The 13,167-nt window shown below is 41.7% G+C and overlaps 1 protein-coding gene across 1 annotated transcript in view; it reads right to left on the bottom strand.

Annotated features, from left to right (window-relative positions):
- Positions 1–1,150: 1,150 nt before the first annotated feature.
- Positions 1,151–13,167, bottom strand: part of PTEN (phosphatase and tensin homolog) — a 45,562-nt gene continuing 33,545 nt past the window's right edge. The window contains exons 6-9 of the mRNA XM_084264891.1: positions 13,001–13,142; positions 10,604–10,770; positions 2,540–2,764; positions 1,151–1,618 (exon numbers count right to left, since the gene is read on the bottom strand). Of these exons, the coding sequence (XP_084121017.1) occupies positions 1,433–1,618; positions 2,540–2,764; positions 10,604–10,770; positions 13,001–13,142 (720 nt within the window). The 3' untranslated portion in view covers positions 1,151–1,432. The remainder of the gene's footprint in view (positions 1,619–2,539; positions 2,765–10,603; positions 10,771–13,000; positions 13,143–13,167) is intronic.

Here is a 13,167-nt window from a genome sequence, read left to right as displayed (position 1 = left end):
TTTTAGAAGTACACATCTTCATATACACAAAGTGTTGAGAATTTACCGCAGCGTCGGCTTCCTGTTGCGTGTGTGATGTCTGTTTTTAAAATATTGTAGGTACTAAGTATTCAAGTAAAATTCCCTAAACAGTTAATGACATTTTTCTTTTTAAAACATGTGCAAAACTGCAAAACTCATTGTAATAGAATGTGTAAGGTTGAAGGGGTGGAACAGCTGACAAGAGGTTTGATTGAATAAATGCATCATCCATCTTCAAAACAAACGCTAACCCGGAGAATCTCCAATTGAAATTTCCTGTGCACCATTACAAAGTATTTTTATATTAATGAGGAAAAAAGCTTGCAAAGGCAGCATATGAAGTATTCACAGCAGGAATATGATTGAAAAACCAATAATATAAGTGTAAAGATGTCGACTGATGTATGCACTAATAGCATCTGACTTAGCACTGGCCTTGATTACACAGGAGATGGAGCAGCCATTACAATTCAGAAGAGGAAAAAAAAAACCAACCCAAAACCAAACAATAGATCATTGTCAAATTTTGTAACAATTTGTTTCAAGCCCGTATTTTAGTTGGTAGCCTCCACATTTGTATGGTTAAGTCATTGTTGCTGTGTTTCTTTTCTGTGACCCCAATAATTTTTTTCTCCCTTCATTTCTGGGTCCTTAGGATGTTGTGAAGGTTCATTCCTGTACCCCTATACAGAATCACTCCCTCTAGCTGCCTTTTCTAGCACCATTACACTTAAAAAAAATAAAATGCACAAACGACAAGCAGTGACAGCGGCGACTCTTCAATTGTCCAGGATGAATTACGGTAGCATGCTAAAGAAAGGTGCGTGTAAATAGCCGGATATGGTACACAGGCCAAGCTCCAGCAAACTATACTCCTTTCTGAGCATTACTTTCCATCCCCCATCCAAAATACATGCATTAGAATGTAGTAAAACCTTCTAGAAACATCTCTTAGCCAACTGCAGACTTTTCTGTTGCCACACAAGTGCAAAAAAGGGGCAGGATGTGAACCTGTATATTTTCGAAACTTCATTTGGTGACAGAACACAAAAGGAAAAATTCCTACGTATACACATTAGGTCTGTCTCCACTTTTATAAAACTGGAATAAAATGGGAAAGTGCCATGTTTATAGTTCCTAATTGAAGTTTTAATGTCCTTTTGACACAAAAATGTATATACACATAGCTACGTAACTTTTTTTTTCTCCAATGGGACAAGTGTCAAACCCTGTAGATTTATAGGGCAAAACAAGATTGGTCAAGAAAGAATTGTTCCTATAATTGGTAATCTGACACTATGTCCTTCTGGCATTTAAAAAGGTCCTTTTCTCAGTTTATTCAAGTTTGTCACTCTTCATGGTTGTTTTTTTTGTGTATGTGTGTTTTTTTTATCTCCGATAAAAAAAATATTCAGACTTTTGTAATCTGCGTATGCTGATCTTCATCAAAAGGTTCATTCTCTGGATCAGAGTCAGTGGTGTCAGAGTATCTATAATGATCAGGTTCATTGTCACTAACATCTGGCGTTACAGAAGTTGAACTGCTAGCCTCTGGATTTGATGGCTCTTCTACTGTTTTTGTGAAAAATAGCTTCACCTGGGAAAGGAAAAAACAACATTTAAAAAGGGAATCTGAACTTTACCCAAGCATAGGTAACAAGACAATTTTTAAACAGCATGGGTCCTTGGGCTACACTGAACGACACACAAGCACTCCACTCTCTACTCCGGGAAGGAGGAAATACAGACAAGGTCTTCTGAGGTTAGCCAGCCTCTCACTACCGCCCTGACAAAAGAAAGAATGGACAAAGCAGCAGGTTTTCGAGCCCAGCTGAAGGAGTTTGGCGTATCTGCAGTGACCGCCGGCACTCCCAATTCACAGCAGTGGGACACACCGCTGCAGCAGGCCATGCCACACTAAGCTTTCCAGCCGTCCTACAAAGAGACTCCAGTAAGAGTGCACAGCAATGAACAAAACACCGTAACTGGTGTGGGGAGGGTGTGCAATATTCCAACCAGCAGCTATGACCACTACCTTCAAACGAGTACTGCTGGGGTCTAACTGGTATTTTCTGAGTACCTTCAAACAGGGAAAGTCTTAAAAATGCCTTTTCCATTTTTAAAACTAGGGCTGGCAATGGCTCCTGCTCCTCAAAGCTCCTCACAGGTGAGGGTATTCCCCAGAAGCATAAAGCTCCAAGCTCATGGTGACGCAGCTGGGTACAGGAGACACTGCCCAAGTCTCCAGGTCTCCTACTGCCCAGCTCTAACGGCTCTGACAAATACCTGAAACAGCCCCAGGCTTTCACTCTCTGTCCCTCAATATGTATCGACTTCCCAAAATGCAGATAAGAGTCACAAAGCTAGAAGCTTTGCTAAGTGGTGGCGATCCTAATAATACACAAATTCAATTTCTACACAGACAGCAGATGTAAATGGTTCCTCCGCAAGGCAAGACAGACAAATCAGATAACGTCATGCAGCTTTTTGGCTTTGTTTACACACAATAAATACTGACCTTGAAGTTTGGAGAGAAATATCTGTTGGCTTTGTCTTTATTTGCTTTGTCTAGATCGTTTTTTGTTAATGTAAGGATTAAATATTCCTTATCATTATCTGAGCGCTCTGTACTGAAAATACCATCAAGTTCCTGATCTGCGACTAGACTTCCATTTTCTACTTTGTCTGAATTTTCATCCAGTCCTATGAAGAATGTATTTACCCAAAAGTGAAACATTTTGTCCTGGGGGAGGAAGAACACAAAGAACAAGCTTGCTTTAGTATTCACTTGCAGCACATTAAGTTAGACTAAGATCATCATCCGGTCAAAAACAAGTCAGTAATATCAGACAAAACTGGTTGGACAACAGATCATTTGTTGCGTGCAAAGATGTGTTCACCAATTCTCCTAGACAACATGTAAAACTCTGCATTACTCAAAATCAATTTTAACCAGACAAGCTTTCAGAAGTCACTCCTTATCCAAAGTTGGTTTGAAAACAAGCTATCATACCTACAAAAAAGCAGATGACAATACATTAAACCAGCATTAAACTTGTAAACACAAGGCACAGAGGTGGGCTTTTTTGCACATACCTTGCCAACCAGTAGCCAAACCCAAGAGACAACTCATGCAAACCAGCTTAGGCAAGTAACACTTATGAAAACATCTTCCTCAGCAGCTTCCCACATATCAGAATGGGTTTTTTATACCGTAATAGCTGTAACTGAGCAAAACCACCTTAAAAACACAGGACTCCTATCACCATGGATTCACTACTGCTTTCCAGAGATGGTTTCTACCAGTCAGATGTTTGCTGACCAGTACTAAGGCAGACATGAAACGTCTGCTGTCCCTCTAATCACCAAGAACTTTTTAACAAGAAGATAAGGCATTCACAGTTGAATATTCAACTTCAGCAGAAACTGACAGACGACCAGCATCAGCTGAAAAGGTACAAGTCAGACTATCCACTGCAACAGGTACACCAGCACAAAGAGGCAGTGACTTTAAAACATCACCAGAAAACTAGCTGGTATCAGCCATGCTTATCATTATAACTAGCAGGGTCATCACATCTATCTCCATCCGTGGTACTGGACAAGAAGCAACATTGTGCTCTTGGTGAGACAATCTCTGAAGATGATATGCTCAGGAACTTCACCTTTAAGTTCTTGGGTTAAACAGCTCCGCAGGATGCACTGAACGCTCTTGTTTTAGTTCTGACTTTTGTCTGTCAAGAGCTGATGTTCCCAGGGTCAGCAACCATTAACAGGGTGGTCCTGACTAGCACATTAAGCACTTCTCCATCTGAAACTGAGCCACATTTACTTCCTCTTAACAAGTGAAACTTTCTGTTTTACTCTGATTTGAGTTTTCAGACAAAAGACCCAAAACACAAATGGCCAATCTTCCCACAGCAGTCAGCATTTCTGCATGTCGGTTAGAGTTGCAGGGGTGACGAAGCAAACACATACCAGAACCTAACGTTCCTTGATTTTACACAGGACCAGAACACAAACCAACTCCTTCTGAGCTTATTTACGTATCACCATTTTCCAGTTTCTGCTTGGAAATTCCAGGTCCTGCCCCATCTTCCAATCTATTCACTTCCAATTCTTGGAACAGAAGTGGCTCTAGCGTGCATCAGACAAGCACACCTCCCTGCTGAAGGCAATCTGGCATGAGCAAAACATCACAGCCATTTTCCTGGGCCAGGGAGAAGGGGGCAAGAAGAGCCGTACTACTGCTTAACTCACTGTCATCTTCCACACAAATCAGGAAAAAACATGTAAGCACACAAATACTAGGAATTCAGAAGTACCTGATGAAACATCTGCCTTCCCTGCCAAAGGGCATTAGACCCATTTTCAGTAATTTAGGTAAAACACACAAAATTACAGCACACAATTTCCTGTAAGGACCTAAGAGACCCCCAACCTGTAAGGAAGTACAACAGCAAAGAAAAAAGAAAAATAAATTGTTCAGTCAGAAATACTTCTAGTAGTGAAGAAGCTACACATTTCAGTGCATGTCTCTCCAGTACCTTTGGGAAGCAATTTAATCTACCAAATTAACACCCTGTAATTACTGTTGTCTTGGTAGACTAACAGATGTTTGCCACTGCTACCAAGTCCCTTCAAGCCATCAAATCCATGAATAAACCTTGTTGGAGCCCACCCATGCAAGGCAGTAGTTGGTAGGTTCTTGCCTTGCCAAATACATTTAGCACCCCCCTCTTCTTCACTAATGCTAACTCAGAAGTGGTCTTACATATGCCCAATCCCGGGATATGGAAGTAGAGGGCAAGAGGGCTTATTCTTCTCTAAGACTCCAACAAGCCATTGGCCTGCCTGCTGCTGTTGTGTGAACAAAGTGACAATAGCCAAAATCCCCATGAAGACATCTTCAGGGTAACCTGGTCTCCTCCTATGTCCAGATGAGTCCCTCAGAAGATACGTAGCCCTCCAATACGGAGCCCTCCAATGGCTACTCCTGCTCAAATCAGAAGACCAGTTCAGGTCAAAAGAGAAACAAACAATGGCATCAGCTTTCCACCTACAGGACAGGAGGGATTTGGAGTCCAGGTGCCATCTGCAATAAACAGCAGGAAAAGGCAAGGCTGAGCTGATGTTTCCAACTGTAAGCAGATACATACACCACCTACAGTCTCACCACCGGTGAAGAGACCATCGTTCCAGTGGGAATGTAAAGAGGAAAGTGCATTTCCACCCCGTGACCACAGTTAAGGAAGACCCCACCTCTTCTGGCTGGAAGGATGGTACTACTACATTTCATCCTTCTTCAGGACCACATTGCAGAAGCAGCAATGCACTTCAGTGCTGGTCCTCAGTGTCAGCCTTGACACCTTCACTAAGGTCAGCAGAGGAGAGGACATGCTGCAGATGGATGGAAGATGGCTTATACCAACAGTGCTGAAGTAGCTTTGATGGAAAGCAGTGTCAAAGCACACAAGGCCACTGGATGTAAGCCAAGGTCAGCAGAAGTAGAAGGCATGGTCTGGTTATGCCTCACCTTAAACTTCATCAGGTGGAACAGAAGCAGGAAGGATTTACTTGGCACTTAAGGGCCTGCCTGAACAAGCAACTGCAGGGATACTGCAGCTTACTGATCAGTCCATAGAAGACAAGACAGATGACAAACCTCTCACTAGACATCTTTTTAATCTGTTTTCCTCAGGATGAATTTGCAGAGGCCTTCAGGGACTCAAACTAAACAATACAACTTGGCTGAGCTGGTCATTTATCCTTTTATCTGCCTCCAGCTTTTTAAAGCATCAAGTTATTTTCCTTCCTTTCCCACTACACTAACTTAATTAGCTTAATAAACTACATTCATGGGTACTAGAACATGGCATAGTCACTCAAATCGAGGGAAGACTCAGTGACAGTTTTTGGAATTAGGTCCTTAGGCTGGTAACTGTGTTGCTGCTCTCACTGCAAAAACAAACCTCATTATTCAAAGTGAGGATGCAGCCAGCTTCAGCTAAAGTATCAGGCTCCAAGATATTTCACAGGAGACAATGAAGGAAGTTGATGTAATACAGGCCAAAGATAGGAATTTTAAAAATCAAGGCATGAACTGAACTTAGGCTTTATATAGCAAATCAGAATACCAGATCAAGTGCTCGCAGGAACACGATTTAATGAATAGGCTTCTGAAATGAGTATTAGCTAGAGGCTTTTTTCAAATGTGTTTTGCTTCACTTCCAGTTACATCACACGCATCTGCCTTTAAAAAAAAAACAGTTGCAGATGTACTCCTTCCCATAACCAAATCTGTACGGTAAAATCTACAGTGCAGTATCTGATCCTGAGACAGAAGCTGATTTCATCACACTATTTAGACATACAACACTGATCCTGACTTCCTGCAGTTTTTCAGTTCTCAGATTGACAGGCAAAACACCTGACTCCAGAGCCGAGAGCTGCCTCTAACTGCAGGCTGAGATCTAAATATAAGATTGTTTAAACCATCAACCAGGAGTTCCAATACCCTTCTTAGAGTTTAATTTTGCAGCAAGATCTACAGTTGCTTCTAATTGCTTCGCAGCACCAGCTAAGGGTTCTGGAGATGCTATTCAGCAGTCACAAGATGGACATCATGTTTCAAACTCTCCCATGCTGGCCTCACAGCCTTCCCATAGCTACGGTAGATGGAACTTCTTGTACTTTTCAGACCAACAGTTAAAAGTCTTCTGACATTTTCAGAGATCATTCTTCAGTGTTTGCTAAACTGCAGTTACCCAAGGTTCTCTTGAACTGTGCAGTGGAGCTTCTCATCTCTACAGACTCAGGAGATGAAACAGCATACCCAACAGCTCGACACCGTCGGCCCTGCCTACACCAGAGTCTGGGTATAAAACAGAAGCATCTCCTACAAAAAACCCACACCAACATTCCCCTCTCATCTCTACTGGGAGACCTCCTGAAAAAGGTCTCCTTTACCCTCAGGCTCTGCAGGCAGGAAGATGACGAGATCTTCTGTGCTATTTTTAAACAGACTCTCATTGAATCAGGTGATACAAGGATACTCTGAAATACTTCAAGATTATGATGTCAACATCAGTAACTGAAGAAAAAGACTTCAGATACTTGGGACCAAACCTAGAGACTACAGCAGCAGTCTGAGATGGAAAAATAGCCAAGTTACAAGCCAGAGAAACAAAACACCACACCCAAAGAAAACCCCAAGTTACTAACTTCTATCCATCAGAAATTCACACACGTAATAACTGTACTCAAGCCATTTTATTCTCACACCAGCATGCATTTCATTCTTGAAAGGAAGTATCTACATCATGCTGAAGAACTGGGTCCAAGAATAAACTCTATTAAACAAGAAAAGACCAACAGCTGCAGACTGACTACCTGATGGCAGGTGGGACAGATGATGGAAGAGCTGGGTAACTTTTTCAAAGCAGTCACCCACTTACCAACATCTTCTCACCAGCACCAGTAATCCTTTGGCAAAACTCAGCACTTGCTAGCCACTGAATTTGCTTAAATTAAGTTCTGCCATTAGAAAACCAGGACACTCGACTGCTTTACATTTTGCACTGACACTGCAACACGAGGTGTTTAAAGTCACTTGGTCATTCCAGCTGGTTTTATGTCACACACAGTACTTTTATCTAAGAGCAGCCTGATCCAAGTTGAGGAGGACCCTCCATACTAGAGAGCTCTGCAGATAATGCTACTGCTCTTCAGAGGACTAAGAAATTCGAAAGCAAGCACAGGCAAGTGAATCTGGAGCTTCAGCAGAGATCAGTGGTATCAAACACCAAACCAGACACAGAGGTTTCCTTTATCTCCAGAGATAAGACTTTGCTGTTCTCCAGACCAGAATGGATTGAGCGTTAGACTATTATTATGAGGTTTTTCTGTTGGGCTTTTTATGGAAAGTTAAAGTGCAGACTGGCAGGTATGTGATGCCTTTTACTGTATGCAAGACAATGTTTTTAGCATCTACCTATACACCTCCACATCTGCTAACAGAACACCTTGGAAGAGCAAGGACAAGTGACAGGCAACAGACCTGTAACTCCAGCTTTCATAAACACATGCGAACAAATCAGAATTTCCAAAAGCTAAGAGCCTGTTACTCCTAATTATGCTGTTCTTCATTAATCAGGTGATCACTGCTTAGCGGTGAGCATCCCCACAATGTGACAAGTCTCCCCAGTGGAAGGCCTTCTCTTTTGCAGTTTTGAGTTGAAATTACATAGAGTCACTTTATCTAGAAAATGACCGGGCACAGATATGAAACACTTGTACAAAGAAACACGTTCAACTTTGTGCCAAGGTAGGTTTTCAGCCACAAAAATTCACCTTTGTCCTATACCCACCTTAGTCACTTTACATAACCTGTTGTCTGAAAGTACATGTGGAAGGATCTCCTCTAGTGCCAAAGCACACAGAGAGACAATATTTCAGTAATTCTCAACATGAAACCCTCAGCCGTGGTTTCATAAAACAGACTGATGTCCTTATAACAGAGAAGTTCCACAGAGCCAGTTGCCCTCAATTTGTGTCTGCATTTACAGTAAAGCTAACAGAGATGGTCGTACCAAAATTGTGTAACCCCACATACCTACTTTTCTTTTGTCCTCCTTTCTTACACGAGGTTGAGGGCAATTAGACACTAGATTCAACAGATATTTGTGGCAAATTATCAAAGTGGTTTCTTTACAAGACTTCCGTCTGGTGAAGGGAGAGTTTCTATCTCAGAAAAGCTTGCAGATGTGGAAAGAGCTTTCACCACCTCAGCACTTCTTGGCTCTAGAAGTCCAACACCACCGAGAAAAGGAGCCCCTCTGCACTATCTGTATCCCACCGAACCTGAATAGTTAGGGTACTGATAAGAATAGGCAAAAAGGAAAAAGAAAGAAAAAAAGAAAAAACCCAACCACCTACTCAGAAACTACAAAGAGATTCTTAAGAAATGAAACCATGGCTGATATGACACTCAAATGAAACTACACTGTAGTAACAGGCTTGCTGTGTTTCTTCAGACAATTCCGCACACTCTTGAAGACCAAATTTGTACTACAGGAATTGCAGGTGATCACAAGGAGCTCTAGTTTATGCTGTCACTGGATCTCGTTGTTCTCCATTGAGGTAAAACAAATACATGTGTTCATTCCTCGTGTTATAGCTGAGATCTAACTAGAGCTGAGCTCAGGTTGGGGAGGTGCAGCACAATGCTTCCTACAAAGTCCATTTGCAATGTAAAGAAACCACAAATTCACAATTAAGACAGCACAGAGGCCAGATAAAACAGGACCTTGTCTCAGATGTTTGGGTTTTGTTTCATCTCCTCCCTGCACCCCTCATGTCTAGCCTGCAGTACTTATCTGGGTGCTTTTTTAAAAATCTGTTCTCAAAACTGGCTCCTGTGCATTGATGCACTTTCAAACATTAGTAATTTTAATGCTGACTTAAAGTAGGATTTCTAAATTTTAAGAGGCTTTGTTTTACACTTCTCTATTGCACACAGCTGCACTGGCCAACTAAAACATCTCACAGGCAGGGGAAAAAAACATTCCCATTTAGTTTAAAAACTTTTGGAGGTGTGAGCACAAAGCACAAGCAAGGTTTCCAGCTAGTGAAAGTACACCATTAAGCTACCTAACACCACCTTGCCACTGAGTAAGCCCCAGAACAGCCTGCAGATGCATTTAGGTGCAACCTGGGTGCACAGCAATAAGGCGCCTATCACTTACACTTGTCTCAATCCATTCTATTATTTTCTCATTTTTAAGCTTTGCCTGTACACCAGATTTATTTAATGAATGCTCTTAAGTTTTGTAATAGCTACTAAATAGCTAACTACTCGTAAAAAACCCCTGAGTAGTAAATAAAGGTACTATCAGCACGGTCTCACCCTCACCTTTCACTCTGGTAGACACGAACAAGCTCCACAAACACCAGAATTAGTGAAACCCCAGCGATGAGGCTTTAAGAACTCACTGATTTTGGTGTCAAAACAGGTTCTAGATTAATTTTTTTTCCCCCACAATTGAGACCCTGATAAAATTCTCAGTTCTGAGTGAATTCTCTAGACATCTAATGTCACAGCAGTGCAGCTGGGAACCGAGAGATGGCTGAATCGATTGCAGAGATACTTTTACAAAGTGCATAGAAACGATTATTTCGGAAATTCAACCAAATCTGACAGATGGATAGAAATCAGCCAACAGCATACAGACATGATCTTCTGTGCCTGCTCAAACCTCAGGAAAATTTAGTGAAGAAAACAGCTGGAGTTAACTTGCTCAGTATGCAAGTCTATTTTTAGAATGAGAATGTTTCTTCCTCAATTAGATTACTCACTACACTATCCAAATGACTGCAATACGTATCAGTATAATTTTTATCCAACCTTTGTACTTAAATCTCGCCAACTCTCAAAATACCCCGCTTTCATTTTGTGGTACATTCTCTCCTTGGGAAAGCTAGAGAAAAGATTAAATACTGTGATTACTGAATAACAGCCAACATCCCAGCCCTACATCAGGGCTCACTTGACAATATTTTCCAGAAAAGTAAGGAAACCAACCTTTTTCAACATCTTGTTCTGTTTGTGGAAAAACTCCACTTTGATATCACCGCATACCGGCAAAGGTTGAGGGAATTCAAAGTACATATACTTGTCTTCACGTCTTGAGGGTCCTGAAGGGGAGGTGAATATCTTTACTTTTAGCTGGTACACCACAAACTGAGGATCTGCAGGACAAAACAGAGCGTCACTTTGTAAGAAATGTGTTCAAGTGTCAAAAAGCACAGTAGCAGAATCACAATCAATCACCAGCTACGATACTGTGAAAGTTAAACGAGACTCTATTAAAAAGTTAAGCTCCAAAGGGCATCAAACTTTGCTAGATATTACTGGAAACAACCTAATGGTTCCTGTCCTTCACAGCAATACTCTCAGGAACTGTAGTGCTCCTAGAAAGTTGCTGTTCCTTTTAAGTATAATAGGGAAGGACTACACGAAGTGACAACTTCTTGACTTTTTCTTGGATGTTGCCTCTTATCCCTGCATTACATGGGCACAACTGTGTGTGTGTGTGTTTCTGCTCTCATCTCTCCTTCGAACTGCAGAGTGGGCAGTCATGCCAGCACAAACTCATGTCTCTACTCTTAGAGACACAGAAGCGTTAAAGAAAAACAAGGGCAAAATTTAGTATTAATACATGAACTGACCAGCACTGACACACCATACAGACACAGACCATACGTCACCACTACCAAAAAAGTGCCAGCCACAGCACAACAGTACAAATCAGATCTGCAGGGGTAACAGCTGAAGTTACAGGGGGAACGGGAGGGTGTTGTGCAGCCTAAGCAGACTTTCTTTGGAAACTGCCAGACACCAGCACAGGAGCCAGAAATATTGAGTGAAACTTATCCTAAGAAGCCTTTCTGCATTTGCTCCCAATTTCTCCATTAGTATGAAATACAGACAGCTCTCTAGACCGTACACACTGAACCGTACCCTGCCGCAGAGCGCACAGCCACCCCAAAGCCACCCCTGCTGAACTGCGGAAGTCCCTACCGAGCGTGCCAGCACAATCTTCCTGACCTGGAAGCTATAAAGCTGCCACTTATCTCCCTCAAATCCTCAGCTGGAAACCCTGTCATCCCTTCACTTTGCCCAAGAGGCACAACTCTGCTCAGTCAGTGACTTAAGTCTGACATCCTTCTTCTCTTCCTTCTGTTTTAAGTTATTACATGATGGTAAGACTACTACTGTTGCAGTAGATAACATGACTAAAAAAATACCACAAACCATTGGTTTAATATTATGAAAAAAAAATCACTGAAAGCTCCACAGAAACATAAAATACTGCAACACACAAAGATGCTGAAAAGTTGCCGGCTACTCTATCTGCTTATGTGCTTAACAAATCTTCCGTTTATCCCAATGTCCCACCGTGAAAATGGCATGCAAACAGCCTAGTACGGACAAACAAGTGCTCATGCAAGCAATTTGTGCTTGTAGCTTGATTTCACAAGCTTAGCACGGTTTATCCAAAACATTAAGTAAGTGGTAACTGCAGAAATCTGTAACCTCCGCACCTCTACCCGACAGGCAGAGGTTTTTTGACAGAGGCTGCTCCCTTCCTCCTCTTCCTCCTCCTGTAAATACAGCCAGCCTGATGTGTTGCTTGTTTCTTATGTGCCTTACATGTCCAGGTACTGTCTTACAACGTTAATAGTGCAATTTTAATCAAAGCCACAGAAGGCACTGGAATTAATTACACATTACAGTAATCCCCATAGCAAAACCATTAGAAAGACTTTTTCCACTAACAAAACCCAAACACGCAACACTAGGCAGTTACTGCCATGTAACACAGAGCAACAGAAGCGAGTTCTTATTTATACTTCAAAGTTTCAGAGAATCTACTCTTCCTCACTAGCACTGCATGTCAGCACACCAGATTAATTGTTTACAGGTGTATTAACACTTTATATGGAGGCTTATAAAAATTTTATTCGACTTAATTGGATATTTACCCCGTTGAACCGTTCTTGGTTTTTTTTAAGCATCACAGTAAGAATGATGCTGCTGGATTTGAAGCCAACGCACCATTAAGCAAGTGTTTTTCAGAATATTAAAATAAGCTTTCTATAAAAGGTGCAAATATCCAAACATATATATATATATATATATATATATATATATGGCATCACTTCAAACCGTTATGTACATTCCAATTTAGAACTAAATCAGCCCTTCACAGCCTCCACCTTTACACCTGGGAGGATGCTGAAGGAGAGACCACACTAGCCCAGCAGACTCTGGAACATGAAGTATGATCTTCTCCATCAAGACGTGCAGCTGTACCACGTAACAGAACAGTATCCATCACATAACCAAGCCATGTTCAAAGGCCAAAGCGTGTCCTTACGAGAGCAAACGGAGGATAATGGGGTGCTGGGTACTTACTGCAAGTTCCGCTGCTGAACATGGGAATTGTTTCAAACATCATCTTGTGAAACAGCAGAGCCACCGGTCTGTAATCCAGGTGATTCTTTAACAGGTAGCTATAGTAGTACACGTAGCGTCTCTGACTGGGAATTGTCACTCCCTAAACAGAAGGAAAACAAACGTCA

Source organism: Gallinula chloropus (assembly GCF_964237585.1).
Source record: "Gallinula chloropus genome assembly, chromosome: 5".
Lineage (NCBI taxonomy): Eukaryota > Metazoa > Chordata > Aves > Gruiformes > Rallidae > Gallinula > Gallinula chloropus.
This window is presented reverse-complemented; position numbering and strand designations above follow the sequence as displayed.